General features: G+C 39.6%; 1 protein-coding gene across 3 annotated transcripts in view; it reads right to left on the reverse strand.

Annotated features, from left to right (window-relative positions):
• Positions 1 to 15,406, reverse strand: part of USP31 (ubiquitin specific peptidase 31) — a 68,656-nt gene that overhangs the window by 16,954 nt on the left and 36,296 nt on the right. For all 3 annotated transcript variants that reach the window (XR_013385082.1, XM_077906990.1, XM_077906991.1), the window contains exons 7-12: positions 10,684 to 10,861; positions 7,739 to 7,850; positions 7,054 to 7,148; positions 5,386 to 5,463; positions 4,524 to 4,653; positions 584 to 703 (exon numbers count right to left, since the gene is read on the reverse strand). Coding sequence is in view for 2 of the 3 variants with exons in the window: in XM_077906990.1 (XP_077763116.1) it covers positions 584 to 703; positions 4,524 to 4,653; positions 5,386 to 5,463; positions 7,054 to 7,148; positions 7,739 to 7,850; positions 10,684 to 10,861 (713 nt within the window). In the remaining variant the exon portion in view is untranslated. The remainder of the gene's footprint in view (positions 1 to 583; positions 704 to 4,523; positions 4,654 to 5,385; positions 5,464 to 7,053; positions 7,149 to 7,738; positions 7,851 to 10,683; positions 10,862 to 15,406) is intronic.

The following is a 15,406-nucleotide window of genomic DNA, read 5'->3' on the forward strand; positions in this document are numbered from 1 at the left end:
TATTTACCTCTCTTACAATGGGGTCTGCCCAGGACATTCCTAACTTTAGGGAATAGACAGCCTTTTTGGGAAAAACTGACTCAAGAGTAATACAACTCAAAGCAGATTTTCTTTGTATACATTTATGACTCATCTTCCCAACTACATGACAGCTCCTGGGGAGCAGGATGACACCCATTATTACTTTAGGTACAAAGAGAATTCTACCCACCCCCAGAAAGGAGCTCTACATTTGTATGTTTGTTTTTTTAAATCCCAAAGTACACTTAGCAAAATTTAAAGCATAACATTTGTAAATCTAAAACACAACATTTATAAATCTAAAGCAAGTCCTCAAGAACACAGTAAAATATCTGCAGGATGAACTAAAATGTTTAGAATTTAAAGGGTCACAGAATGTTCACATTTTGCTCTGGGTAAGATCAAAACATGTCCCCAAACACTGAGACAGATGTGTCTGTAACAACATGAACAGGACCACCAGACCAAAGAGGGACAGCCAAAGAATCCCTATGCAGTCCACTGGTAGGGGCGTAAGAAACTTGGTCATAGCTTTTCTTGCCATGACGGAGGGTTTACCTACCTGTCGAAATCTCTTTAGATGTATAATAAGCACATCAGGCAGAGTCCAGAGGCTTAACGTAATGCTCCCCTGCTGCAGCTGCTTACAGTGTGGGCAACGCCAGGCATCATCTGGGGCAAGCTGAAAACAAGGAGCATGAAATGACTTCCATTAAGCTCCACTTAAGGCAAGACTTTTTATAGGAGACCGCGGCACTCATTTCTTGCTCAGGGCATGGTACAACTCAGAATCTCTCTGGAAACCACATTTGATGGGGGAGTCAATGGAAAAACACAATCACAAGAGGCACTTGGCCAGAGCTGAATAAATTCTCCCTCAAAAAGGGATGACTAACAGGCCAATATTATACAGAAGATGTTCAATGTTACAGAAGAACCTCAAATTCCACAAACTCCTGAACTGAACCTGTTGCCTTTCCATCAATATACTTCCTCTTCCTCTTCTTCTATGTCCTACATTTGCAACCACCTCTGCCACCCACTAAAAGCAGCACCAGCGGCAGGAGCAGAGGGCGGGTATTGCAAACCCTCAAACCCTTCCCTCTTCCTCCTGCCCCACATCTACCCAAAGTAATTGTCTCTGCCATGTCTCACACCTGTCTCCTCTACTCCATTCCCACTAACATGGCCTTCACTCAAAGTCCTCACCCAGGCTCTTACCTGGACTTCTGCGAGTCTCCTAACTGATCTCTCTCTCTCCCAAGCACTGAACGACTCCAATCAATCCTCCCTACTCCTGCTATCAATAAGGTCTTTCTGAACATTAATCTGAGGCTTCAGGTCCACATGTCACCTCTTCAGGATGGGGACATATTCAGTTAGAGGTGCCCATGAGGCATGTCTGGTGAGAGATTTAAATCTCCTCTGGAGTTTAGAAGAGGTATCAGATCTGGGACCATGAACATGATGAAGTAAGGAAACCATGGTATGGATGACAATCAATGCCCACTGAGATGGAACAGACAGAAGTCAAGAACAGAATCTTGAGGAATGCCTCTTTCAAAAAGAAATACTAAAGCTGAGAAACCACCAGAGTCTGAGGATGCATAGTCAGAAAAACAGGCAAACCAGAAGCATTCCCTTTTATTCACACCAAGGAGAGACAATGGCAAGATCCTAGAGAGGTCAAATGCAGACGGAGCAAAGGCCACAGAAGCGAGCAAACCAGGGGCCACCGAGAATTTCAGAGAGCAGTGTCAGAAGTGCAAGTGAGATGGTGGGAAGGAAGGAGCTGAAACCCCTAAAGGGGAATGAGGCAGAAAGGAGGAGGAGAAAGGCAGGCATGGCTCATTGGAAAGGAAAGCAGAACTGAGGGGATTTTTTTTTCATACAGGGAGATCCAATCATGTTTGTAAGAAATATGGGGAGAAAAACAAGTTTGGGTGGGTGGAAATGACTCAGACACTTAGACTGGCAGGGACCTACACTGTTACCCTACACTGTTACGCTGCACCTCTGGGTGACATATTTATAGTCTCCCTATGTGGCCATGCAGCCCAAGGCTTGTGGTAAAGGGCCAGGTTGTTATTTGTTTTAATTTCCAATACAGATACTTTTATAAGATACAATGAGAATGTCCTGACAATGTCTAACAGCTATAGCAGTTTTTAAAACATCTCTCATTTCTGTATTATCACACTGTAAAGTGCTACAAAGAGCTCCTAGACCTGCAGACCATACTTGGAGCAACACTGGTCTAGCTAACTGCCTAGCAAACAAAAGGCGGCTGTCTCAGTAGGCAGCTATTTCGTTTTCAGAAGGTCTGTCAGAGTTCTTCCTCATATTAAGACAAATTCATTCTCCCTGTAATTTTCAATCCTTAAGTTCTGCTTTTTAGATAGAATTAAGTCCAATCCCTCATCCACAGACAGTCCTTAAAGTGCCTAAAAATAGCTATCAGATCTCTACTTAAGGCCTCCTCTGTCAATTCAGCATGTTATGGTTTCCAGATGCACCATCCCCTAGCCACTGTCTCATGCCCCGGTTTGTCAGTCTCTTAACCATGAACACTTAGGTAATGAAAAGAGCAGTGCTATCACCATCTGAATTCTGGACCTGTTTTAAAGCATCCTTAAGGCAGCAGCTGATAGTGGCTGACACATGACACTGCAGATCAATACTGAGCTTGCAGATAACTAAACTCAAAGTTAACCATCTTATGGTCTGCGGCTAAATCCCTAACTCCCTAAATCCCTCCTCCATACCTCTACTACCCAAGTAATACTCATTCATTCATTCTAATATGTACTTACTGAATGCTTTCTCTGTGCCAGGCACTGCTTATAGATGCTAGGGTTATTTTATAACCAGGACAGACTGTCACAACTCTCTCCCTTATCCCTGTGTTCCAGCCACATTGGCCTCACTCCTGTTTCTCAACCACAGTAGGTTCCTTCCTTGATTTACTTATTTATCCCCACTAGACTATAATCAGCCCAAAAGCAGAAACACTGCCTGGCTTGGTCCCTGTTATATCTGCAGTACCATGGGTAGCACCGAGCACATAGTATATACTCAGTGAACATTTACTGAATAAATGAATCCCTACTAAAATATATCTTGCCAGCTTGAACTCATCCTTCTAAATCAGTGAGATGTTTTGTGGAATACAAATATTGTCATCTAGTAGATCTGCTCAGTTTTAAGCTTTGTAACATTCTCAAACATCCCCTCCTCAACCAAAAAAAAAAGCCCAAAATAGGACAAGGTACCACACAGAGTCTGCCATCAACCTGTTTTAAAGTCAACTAACTATTTTATAATTAGGCCCCAAACTGGGAAAAAAAAAAAGATCTTATGAAAAACTATTATTAAAGGAACTAGCTATGAACAGCTTGGGGGAAAAGGACTCTATTAAAAGTATTTTCAAATATTTAAAGGGTAGACAAGTGGAAGACAATTAAGACTTGTACTCAAAAAAAAAAAAAAAAAAAAAAGACTAGTCCTCAAGAATCCTTAACGAACTCAGGAGAGAGAACACCTGTTGGTTGTAGTAGCCTCGGGCATATTTCACGAAGGGCAGCCTCAGTGACCATTAGAGATATCCAGAGATGAAATGGTGTGTCTCGAATAGAGACTAATGCCTCATAACTAAGGTATTCAAACAGTGGCTGGACAATCACCTATTTGGAATCTGATAGAAGAACTCAACCATTAGAAAAAAGGAGTTTTAAAGTCCCCTCCAACCCTGAAATTGCAGGGTTCACTACATACAAGTGTGCGCAGTAACAATTAGTGGTCAAAATTATGATCCTAAACATCAACTCAAGATTAGCTGAACACCCAGGTGCTCTAGTCAAGGCTGCTCAAGGTGTATGAACTTGGAAAGTTTTAAAAACTACACAGGCCTTGATCCCATCCACAAAGACTTATTCATCCATGTATCTGTCCATTCTTCCATTCAAATACTTACGGAGTCCCTACTATCTGCAAAGCACTGTGCTAAGTGGTCCAAACCATGCTGTCTGATAGAATTTTCTATGTATACCTGCACTGAGCACTCCAAATGTGACTAAAGCAGCTAAGGAACTGAACTTTTAATTTTAATTAATTTAATTAATTTAAGTTTAAATTTAAATAGGTCCTGGTACTTATGTTCTTAGTACCAAAAAATTAAGAATCACTACTCTGGTTACTAAGGCAAATGATTTAAAATCTCCAAATCGAAACAACAACAAAAAAAGTGTTGTTAAAAAGAAAAGAAAAAAATTACAAAGGTTTACTTCTAGAGCATTTCAATCAAGGTTTTCTAATAATCTAAATGACTTTATGTTAAAATCCTAAAAAGGACAGCACTTAGGTGCCCATTATGTGTGCAGAACTTACAGGAGTATAGTATGTCTGGGGACTTTTCTGGGGCATAATTTGCTTCTCTGGTATCATCCTACCACAGTTCCCTCCCTGCTACCCTCACCACCCAAGAAGTGCTGCCGGGCTCTTACCCGCTCCTCTTTGGTGTAGAGCTGGAAACACTGGGATAAAGTGCAAGTCTGAGGCTGATGATGACGCTCCCTCTGCAGACGGACACTTTCTGCATCAGGAATATACTCATCTTCAGTATTTACAAATAAGCTGCAATGGGGGGAAGGCAGGTATTCATCAGAGAATGTCTTGCAAAACTGACCCAAAAACTGCAGCTTTACAATGTGACTATAAATTTATAAACCAAAAAGAACCAATGTGTAATGACACCAACAGGTTATTCAGCTGGTCATGCAACTATTCTGTGTTCCAAAATATGCTTGAAAAGTTCCGTATCTGTAAAGTTATTTTCAAGAAATAACTTTATTATTTCTTTCATGGGCTTGGCCATGAACTGTTAATTCATAGATCCTTGTCCTTTGTATATAAGGGTATATGCATTTGGTGTAATTTACTAGAGTTAATAGGCCTACAATAAAAATCAAAGGGGTGCCTGGGTGGCTCAGTTGGTTAAGTATCCAACTCTTGATTTCAGTTTAGGTCATGATCTCAAGTCATGAGATCAAGCCCTCCACCCAGTGTGGAGCCTGCTTAAGATTCTCTCTCTCTCCCTCTCTCCCAGTTTCCTCTCTAAAAAAAAGTAATTGGCCCTGTACAAGGATAAATAAATAGCTCTGATAGCAGCAAACAAATGTTTTGAGGTGTTTGAGAGCCGGACAACAGAAAGTATAGGAAAGAAATAACCAGTTAAATAAAAGATTAGCAACTCATTTGGATACTTAAAGACAGATTTGTTTCAGCTAATCTGAAAGATCAAAGGGATGCTATTAAAATGATAATTAAAACAATGATTCTATAAGCACTAAATAAAAAAATACTCACAAGTCTTTTGTTTCCTTGTCCCATTCTACCACTAACTTCACATGTGCAGTGCCACCTGGTCCACAAGATTTTAATGCCCTAGAGGATGGAGAGGGAAGTGACATATTATGTTGTAAATAAATTTTACTTACATGATTACCTGCAATTTGATATCATAACAGGATTACTGAAAATCTTCATCATTGTTCCTCATCAGGAAAGGTTTCTGGAGAGACTGTAATGATCTCATATTTAGAATAACTAGGTTACAATTGGACAAAAAAATCCTTAAATTAAAATGTCCGGTATAGAAATAGATTAGAAAAAATCAGCCACATGTTATAAGGCTGTGCACAATCACTTTTAGATGTTCTTTATGACCTTTCCAACTTTTTGTCTCATTTCTCACCAACCCAAATAGAAACCGGATGATAGTTCCTCTGGGAACAAAGTCTGCTCCTGCATTTCTCCTCTCCTGTAAACCATGCCTGGCCCTTGGACTGTGCCCACGCCAATCTAAACTGACCTTCCTGTAAGGTTCCATCTCTGTCCTTTATAAAGCCCTCCCCCTAAGCTCCCTGTCTTATTGCCATCTTCTGAGAAACTCTTCAGCATTACTAGTGAATATTAATTACCCATCTAGAATTTGTTATGCTTTGCAGTATTCTGGATAACCTAATCTCTTAACTCTTGTCTCGGGTAGCCCTGGTGGCTCAGTGGTTTAGTGCTGTCTTCAGCCCAGGGCCTGATCCTGGAGACCCAGGATCGAGTCCCACATCAGACTCCCTCCATGGAGCCTGCTTCTCCCTCTGCCTGTGTTTCTGCCTCTCTCTCTGTGTCTCTCATGAATAAATAAATAAAATCTTAAAACAAAAAACAAAAAACTCATCTCTAAAACCAAACTTAAACTGCTTTCAAACAGAACCAGGTTATATGTGTATGTATGTATATATATATTTTGGAATCCTAAAATGAAGAAACTATAATATTTGTTACAAATTATAATAAAAACAATGTGAGCTTTTGTATTTATGTATCCATATATGTATTGTGTATATATACACACACATTTGTATTGTTTTATTAATACAGCAGGGTGTCAGAAGCATGTAGAAAGCACAGAGGTAGCAGAGTGAAGTGACTGTCTACTGAGGGACAGGAGGGACAGAATGATCAACAAATGACACCACATGTGCAAAGGCACACACAAAGCTGTGCCACACATTCCAACAATCCTCATGCTCTGATGCTGCTGAAGGTTTAGAGAAGAAGAGCGGGACCTGACAAATGGGAAGCAAGCAGGGTTCAAACTGTGTAGAGCTTCATAGACCGTGGAAGTCTGGGTTTTATCTTTTAGGCCACAGGTTACCATTTAAGATTTCCAGGAGGAAAGTTGCATGATGAGAACTCTACTTTGGAAAACTTCCATCTTGATTAAATATGGAAGTGTAATTTATCTGTAGTCCTGGGAAATGCATTAATTTGCTTTCCTGACAGGGGTACTCCAGGCTTTTCTGATTTTAAAAAAAAGATCGTAATATCATATTCAAATATGAATGAAAAGTAAAATAAGTACATCTAAACAAGCCTAAGGAGCCTACCACACTTAGGTGAAAATTATACCAGACATCACTAGAAAATACACAGGAGCATAAATAAAATTCTGGAAGGTGAGTTACTGATTTTTACCTTTCTACTGTTGGGTGGCACAGCGGCTGCTCCTCCTGGGGCAGCAAGTATGTTATCCCCACAACACTGACAACACGCAAACTGAATGGACACACCTGCAATCAAACAATAAAGGAAAATGTGGCTGAGTTTCTCTTCAAGGCCATGTGCGCCACAGTGGCTTTTCCAAAACAGATTAGAAGGACAGCAAATGGTTTTGCAAAACTTCTGATGTTCTGTTACGTTGCTGAGCCACTATTATACACTTTAAAGATGATTTACCTAAGTGCAACTCACATATCAAATATGTTATACAGGACAAGTAATATGCTGCTTTAGGCTGAACATTAACTTAATATAAGTCTTAAGTTATCTTAAGGATATCTTAATATAGTAATCCTAATTTTGAAAATACACAGCTAATCATGTGCTAATCTTTAACAATAAATATGTATTACAAAGAAATACCTAGCAGTTCAAGGAAATTCTTGCAATGGCCAGAAAATGAGGAATTAAGTCCTTAGTCTTGAAAATCTGAACACAGCTGATTTTATCAAACAGCTTTCCACCAGGGCTCCTCAACATCCCAAATCCATGCCTAGTCTTCTCTAAGCACAGGGGTCCAAAATTCAAATTTCATCACAGTGACTGTTCCTTCACTGGGTATGCACCCATGCTATGCTAGAGTGTCAAAACGCTTACCCACCTGAATGCAAACTGTGGGCCTCAAGAAATACTTCATCTTCTCCAAGATTTCCTTCTGCAGAAGGTCCCATGCTATTGTCTTCTCTAAGTGCAGAACAAAAGGCAGTCCAAACCTAACACAGATAAATATTGCAATCACCTTAAAAGTACGGCCATCCCTTTAATGCTGTAATTTTTTATTTATGATTTCTTAAAATGGAACAACTACATTATTGGGTTTAGGATGGTTCTCAAAATAGGAAATTTAATAGTTATTTTCATAAGTGGATGAAAAAGTCAGAAGAGAAGCTTAGATTGCTAAATGAAATTTAATAGTTCATGTGCTAAAATGGCGACTGGGGATACTACATAGCAAGAGGACAGGATCAATGAATACAGTGAGGAAAGAAGACAGAAGTGGACATAGTCTAGCAAACAGTATGGGTCTACAAAGAACGGGTTGGGTGCTAGAGGAATAGACAGGGCTGGAAGGTCTGACATGCAAGACAGCATTACCCTGGTAGTCTGACAAGGAAGGCACTGGCAAGCAAGTCACAGTAAAAGTCAGCTGCCAGCCTAGGGTAGAAGCCATGAGGCTCCTGCCTATGCTAGGCCCCCAGGAGTTAGAGAATCAGAGGCAGGGCCACAGTTCTCTGCTCTGGCTGTACACGAAGATTACCAAGGCAGCTTTAAAACACCAAGATGTCCAAGGGCACCTGGGCGGCTCAGTGGTTGAGTGCCTGCCTTTGGCTCAGGGCATGATCCCGGGGGCCCAGAATTGAGTCCCGCATTGGGTTCCCCACAGGAAGCCTGCTTCTCCCTCTGCTTATGTGTCTGCCTCTCTCTTTCTGTGTCTCTCATGAATAAATAAATACAATCTTAAAACAACAACAAAAACCATGACGCCCAAGTGCAGCCCTCCAAGATTCTGTTGTAATCACAGTGGTATGTGGCGGGAGCACTGAGATTTGCTGAGGAACCCCACCATCAGAAGTGGTTGTGATATGCAGCCAGGCTGTTCAGACCTACTCTTTGTGCCTTACATGTGTCCTACCCACTCTCCGTGCAGCCAACTCCCTCCCGCCCTGCCTCTAGGCTATCTCCCCTTCACCACATCAAGACCCTGCGGAGGGATTCTTCTCCAGGAAGCACCCTATTGATTTGTTCCTTGGGCTATCTGGGCCATGGTGCTATAAGTACCCTCTATCTTCCTGCCTCTACCAGTAGACAGAGTTATCTGATAGCAGGAACTGTGATTTATTTATCACAGTAACCCAAAGAGCCAATGCCTAGAAATCAATAAATGCTTAATGAATGAATGAACAAGCCAAGAGTTTGAAACCCTGACTCAGGCTGAAACAGGGGCTCTCAGACCAGGAGAGCTGTTTCTAACAGCCTCCGTACACACAACAGTCCTCCATACACGGCAGGTCTTCCACACGTAGCAGCCCTCCACATATAGTACTGTGATGTGAAAGAAATTACAAGTGTGTATAAATCAGCCACTCCTGTTTTTCACACGGTCATGTCTTCACTTGTAAGAGAAGGGCATCACAAAAGGGACTCCACAAGTTTTTTAGTTTGTTTTTTTGTTTTTTGTTTTTTTAAAGATTTTATTTATTTATTTATTCATAGAGACAGAGAGAGAGGGAGGCAGAGACACAGGCAGAGGAAGAAGCAGGCTTCATACAGAGAGCCCAACATGGGACTCTCTCTCAACATGGGATCCAGGGTCTCCAGGATCACGCCCTGGACTGCAGGCGGCGCTAAACCGCTGCACCACCGGGGCTGCCCAGTTCTTTAGTTTTTATCAATGCGCTGAGCTGCCTTTCTTTCTGCCCCCTTTTAAACATGCCAAGCTCCTCTTAGTCTTAGGGTCTTTGTACTCATGTTGTCTCAGTACAGATCCTTTTCCCCAGAGGTTCCCATCACTCACACTGTCTCCTCAGCGGTATGCTACTTCCTCGGGTGGATTTCCCCATCCCCCTCTTTGGTGCAGCCTGGCTACACCCCTGACCAGCACACTCTATCACACCAGTAAAGACACTTGTATACGGCCAGTCTGTCTAAGCTCCACAAGAACACAGCCTGTCTCCTTCACAGCTCTATCCCCAGTGTTGGAATAGTGCCTGACACTGTAAACACCCAAGTATTGGTTAACAAATATCATAAATATACAAATCAACACATTTTGCACTTATGTTATTTAACCATTATTAAATGAGGAAGTTATCTCAAATCAACATTTGAAAAGGATAATAAAATGTTACCCTGACAAACAGGAGAAACAGAGTCCTTTGTCCCTGAAACATACCCATATCTCATGATTACTCAGGTTACATTACTATTGTGATAGGGCTGCTTTAAAACACAGTCTAAAAAAATAAAAAAATAAAAAAATAAAACACAGTCTAAAAGTCCCAACAATTCTTAGCAGGAAACAGACTTGAGAGAGATATGCGACTCCCAAATTTCTGACTTAAGCAGCTGAATGAATAGTGGTGCCATTTGCTGAGAGAGGAAATACTGGAAGACCAGATTTACAGGGAATGAGAGTCTGTTCAGTTTGGAACATAAGACTGAGGTGCATGTACCATCCAACAAGATATGTTAAGAATTAAAAAAAAAAAAAAAAAAAAAAAAAAAAAAAAGCTGTTAAGAAAGTAGCTGGATATAGGCCTGAAGGCCCCACGAGGAACCTGAACTAAAAAACTAAAAATAAATACATCCATCGAGCCTTTAACAACTAGATGAGCTTGAAAAGCCTTTCTAATTCAGATTCTATCATTCTAATTTTATATTCTCCCCTTCTCAACTCCTCAAATCAGGTCAACTTATACGTATACTTTTTCTAAATATCAGAATCAAAAATTAATAAAAGTAAGGGGTTTTCGTGCCCACATTTTTAAATGTTTGAAAATATTAGACTTTTACAGTTTCAGCACTTATTGGTAATCTGGTTTTTACCTCTTCCCTTGTTGCCCAGTGCAGGCTCGGTTACACACTAATAGAACAATCTTGTCGCCTCCTGCTCTTGTTGGGGGCAAGTCTGTTTTCCCTTGCTTTGCTAATGCTTGTGTAGAAGACAGTCGATGATGATCCAATCCAAATTTCAAGTGGTTTAGATTGTTGTTTAAGTGGATTCCTGGAAAAATAAAAAAATAAAAAACAACTTATTCAAGAATTCAAAATTCTTTTTGTCATTCATTACAAAAAATTTACCCAAAAGAGAAATTAAGAAGTTGCATCATGTAATTTAAACTATAATCAAAAAAGAAACCAAATGATCTACTTTGAGATAATGCATCTAGCCATTAAAACAACTTTTTCTGGGGATCCCTGGGTGGCTCAGCAGTTTAGCGCCTGCCGTTGGCCCAGGGTGCCATCCTGGAGTCCCGGGATCGAGTCCCACGTCGGGCTCTCAGCATGGAGCCTGCTTCTCCCTCTGCCTGTGTCTCTGCCTCTCTCTGTCTCTCTCTCTCTCTCTATCATAAATAAATAAATAAATGAATGAATGAATGAATAAATAAATAAATAAATAAATAAATAAATAAATAAATAAATCTTTTTTAAAAAACCACAACTTTTTTTTAATTTCATTTTCAAGTAGACTCCACATCCAGCGTGGAGCCCAAGTGGGGCCTAAACTCACAATCCTGAGATCAAGACCTAAGCTGAGATCAAGAGTCAGAGGCTTAACCAACTGAGCCACCTAGGCACCCACCATTGAAATAATTTAAGCATCATCGTTTCCTTTAAATTAGCTTTAGGTCTTGAAAACTGAAATTTAAAACTGTTCACTTGAGGGCACTGAGGTGGCTCAGTCAATTGAGCATATGACTCTTAATTTCAGTTTAGGTCATAATCTCGGGGTCCTGGGATCCACATTTGGTGGGGAGTCTGCTTGAGGATTCTCGGTCTGTCTCCCTCTGCCTCTTTCCCGTACTCACACACACACTCTCTCTCTCTCTCTCAAATAAATAAATCTTAAAAAAAAAAAAAAAACAACTCTTCACTTGAGTGAATATTGGATACAGTTTTAGAAGAGCAAGTTTGCAGAGATGATTCACCAAGACAAATTTAGGGTGAGACCATACAACCAGCAACTAAATAAATTAAAAAAAAATAAGACTAGTAAATGTGGAATGATCTTCAATATTCTAACTGTAGTTTTTTCTCCCTAAAGAGCCAGACTTTAGAAACAAAAGATAAACCACACTTACTAGATTCATAGTCATTATAGGGCATGTCACCCTTAATAAAACCAACCACACTGGATGGACCTACATTTAAAGTGAACAAAAATATATGATTGGTGGGCATGAAACAGGCTGTTGAAAATCAGGTCTTCAGAAATGCCTGAAAGCAGTGCTATCAATCAGAGCTACTACTCAGCAATTCAGCACCTAGTACAATGCCCTGTACTTAGTAGAAACTCAGTAAGTGCTTTATTAAACAATTGTTCATTTCGATAGAATACTATTCAGCCATAAAAAAAAGAACGAAATCTTGCCTTTTGCAACAACATGGATGGACCCTGAGGGCCTTATGCTAAGTGAAAGAATTCAGACAGAGAAAGACAAATACTGTATGATCTCACTTATATGTGGAATTTAAGAACAAAACCAAGCTCACATAGACAGAAAACAGATTAGTGGTTGCAGGAGGGTAGAGTGTCAGCAAAATCAATGAAAGGGGATCAAAAAGTTCGAACTTCCAGCTAATAAAATAAGTAATGAGATGTAATGCACAACATAGTGACTATAGTTATTAATAATACTGTATTGTATATTTGAATGTTGCTAAGAAAGCAGATCTTAAAAGTCCTTTAAACTCATACCAAAGTTTAAAGGAAATCATACTCCAACTTATAAATAGAAGATAGCCCTCCAGAAATATCAGGGAGGGAGACAGAACATGAGAGACTCCTAACTCTGGGAAACGAACTAGGGGTGGTGGAAGGGGAGGTGGATGGGGGGGGGAGGGTGACTGGGTGACGGGCACTGAGGGGGACACTTGATGGGATGAGCACTGGGTATTAGTCTATATGTTGGCAAATTGAACACCAATAAAAAATAAATTTATAAAAAAAAAGAAGATAGCCCTCCAGTACACCTAGGTGGCTCAGTCAGTTAAGCATCCAGCTTAATATAACTTAATATAACTTGCAGCTATATTCTCTTGGGGTCCATGATCTTGGGGTCCTGGGATGGAACCCCACATCAGGCTCCCTGCTCAGCAGGGAAGAAGAAGAAAAAGCCCTCCACTGCCACCATCACCACACACACACAAAAAATAAGCACAACACACAAATAAGAACAACAATAAGAAAAGAAGAATAAAATAAAAAGTGGCTTGTACAAAACCAAAAGTATTCATAGCAGTATTTTGGCAATAAACTAAAAATCCATCAATATGAGATTTGCCAAACCTATTAAGGACATCAGCATTACAGCAATTTAAAATGACCAGTATGTGATTAATATAAAAATAAATTTCAGAAGAACTCGAGTTTAAAAAAAAAAAAGTATATAGAAACTAGAAAAAAGAAAAAATGGAATCTTCATCAGGCTATTAGAGAGAAGAAAAAATTTTAAACTAAAACACCAAAAACAAATTACAAAAGGAAGAACAGATTTCACTTCACAGTCACTTTAAACTTTGGTATGAAAAAATAAAAATAAGAGGATTTTGAATTTGAGACAATGAACGACCTGACTTCACTTCCTAGCTCTTTTGCAGAAGGCTGGTAAGACCTGTTCTAAAGTGATGAGGGTCCCTAATGAGAAGAGGGGGTACCACTCAACTGCACAGAAATCAAGCTCTGTGTTCAAAAAGCACACCCACTTACTACCAGCTGCATGACTGGGATGGTTACTCAACTTCCCCAAGTCTTAGCTCCTTCATGTGTAAAGTGGGGAAGGCAGCAGCATCATAAATCTCAAGTAATTCATTTACAAGGCTTAGAACAGAGGCTAATACTTAGTAAGTGGTATGGTCAGTCTTCTGACAGGGGCATTCTCTGGTTGGTAGATGACAACCTTGGACCTCACCAAATTCACTTAAAAACAGAAACTTAGGGCAACCCGGGTGGTTCAGCAGTTTAGCGCTGCCTTTAGCCCAGGGCATGACCCTGGAGACCCGGGATCGAGTCCCACGTCGGGCTCCCTGAATGGAGCTTGCTTCTCCCTCTGCCTTTGTCTCTGCCTTTCTCATGAATAAATAAAATCCTAAAAAAAAAATAAAAAAAAAGAGCTCAAATTCTTTAAAAAAAAACAAAAACAGAAAGTGGTTTTTTTTTTTTTTTTTTTTTCCAAAAACAGAAAGTGTTAACTCTTCACACTAACAGGGGTGCACAAAGGGATTTGGGCAAATTTTCAGTTGAATGGACATTAATTGGGCTCTTATTGTGCATTAGGAACTATACTGAACTGCTGGGGTATAAAAGATAAAAGAAAACATAGCCCCAACCGCAAAGAATTTCACAGTGTAGTGGAAGGACAAGAGAAGTACACACAATGTGCTGCTGTCAGAGATTAGCAGAAGACATGATGGAACAAGAGGAAGGCAGCCAGCCTGACATGGGGGAAGTGAGGAAGAGCTTGCTGGAGAAGGTGATAATGGAGTTTTTTACTGTAATATAATTAAAAGTAGAAAACAATTTCAGCAAACAAAGCACGCACATGAAAATGCAACTGGAAAAAAAAAGAGCTGCTAGGTCAAAAAAAATTAAAGCTGAAATAACAAACTACCTAGAAAATAGTAATGTAAATATGAATATACCAGAGATAACTGAATCTTAGTCTGGCAGTGGAGAAAGCTGACCAACCCAACATAAAGAATTACCAAAAAGTTCAGAAACTGGGGCATCTCCGGAAGTAGGTGGTGGAGGAAAGGAGGAACTAAATTAAGGACTTACAAAATAAGGGCACCAAGATCATTCAAAGCAGAAAGAATGGTCTCTCCAGCTAGGAGAGTGCTAGGAGCTAGGAGTACTGACTATTTACATACAACAAAAAAATGCAGGTAGACCACCACCTCAAACCATATACAAAAATTAACTCAAAATGGTGCAAAGATCTAAATGTAAGAGTTAAAGCTTCAAAACTCTTAGAAGTAAACACAGGAGTAAGCTTCATGGTCCTGGATTAAAGGATGAAATCTCAGATATGACACCAAAAGCATAAGCAACAAAAAATCAGACTTCAAAACTAAGAACTTTAAAAAAATAATAATAAATAAAAAAATAAGAACTTTTGTGCATCAGAAGTCACTATCAAGAAAGTGAAAAGGCAATCTACAGAATAGAAGAAAATATTTGCAAGTCAGATATCTGATAAGGGTCTAGAATCCGTCTACCATATATAAAGAGTTCTTACAACTCAATAACAAGAAAAAATTTTTAAATTTAAAAATGGGGAAAAAATTTGAATAGATATTTCTCCATAGAGGATAAACAAATTTCCAACAAGCACATGAAAAAATGATCCATCATCATCCAAACACAATGCATGAATAAATGCAAATACAAGAACAATAACACATCACTTCACACCCACTAGGATGGCTATAATAAAAAAGATGGAAAATAATAAACGTTAGCAAGAATGTGGAAAAATTATAATCCACATATATTGGCGGGATAAAAAATTATTCACCTGTTGTAGAAAACAGTTTAACAATTCCTCAA

The sequence above is a fragment of the Canis aureus genome, chromosome 8 (genome assembly GCF_053574225.1).
Source record: "Canis aureus isolate CA01 chromosome 8, VMU_Caureus_v.1.0, whole genome shotgun sequence".
Taxonomy (NCBI): Eukaryota; Metazoa; Chordata; class Mammalia; order Carnivora; family Canidae; genus Canis; species Canis aureus.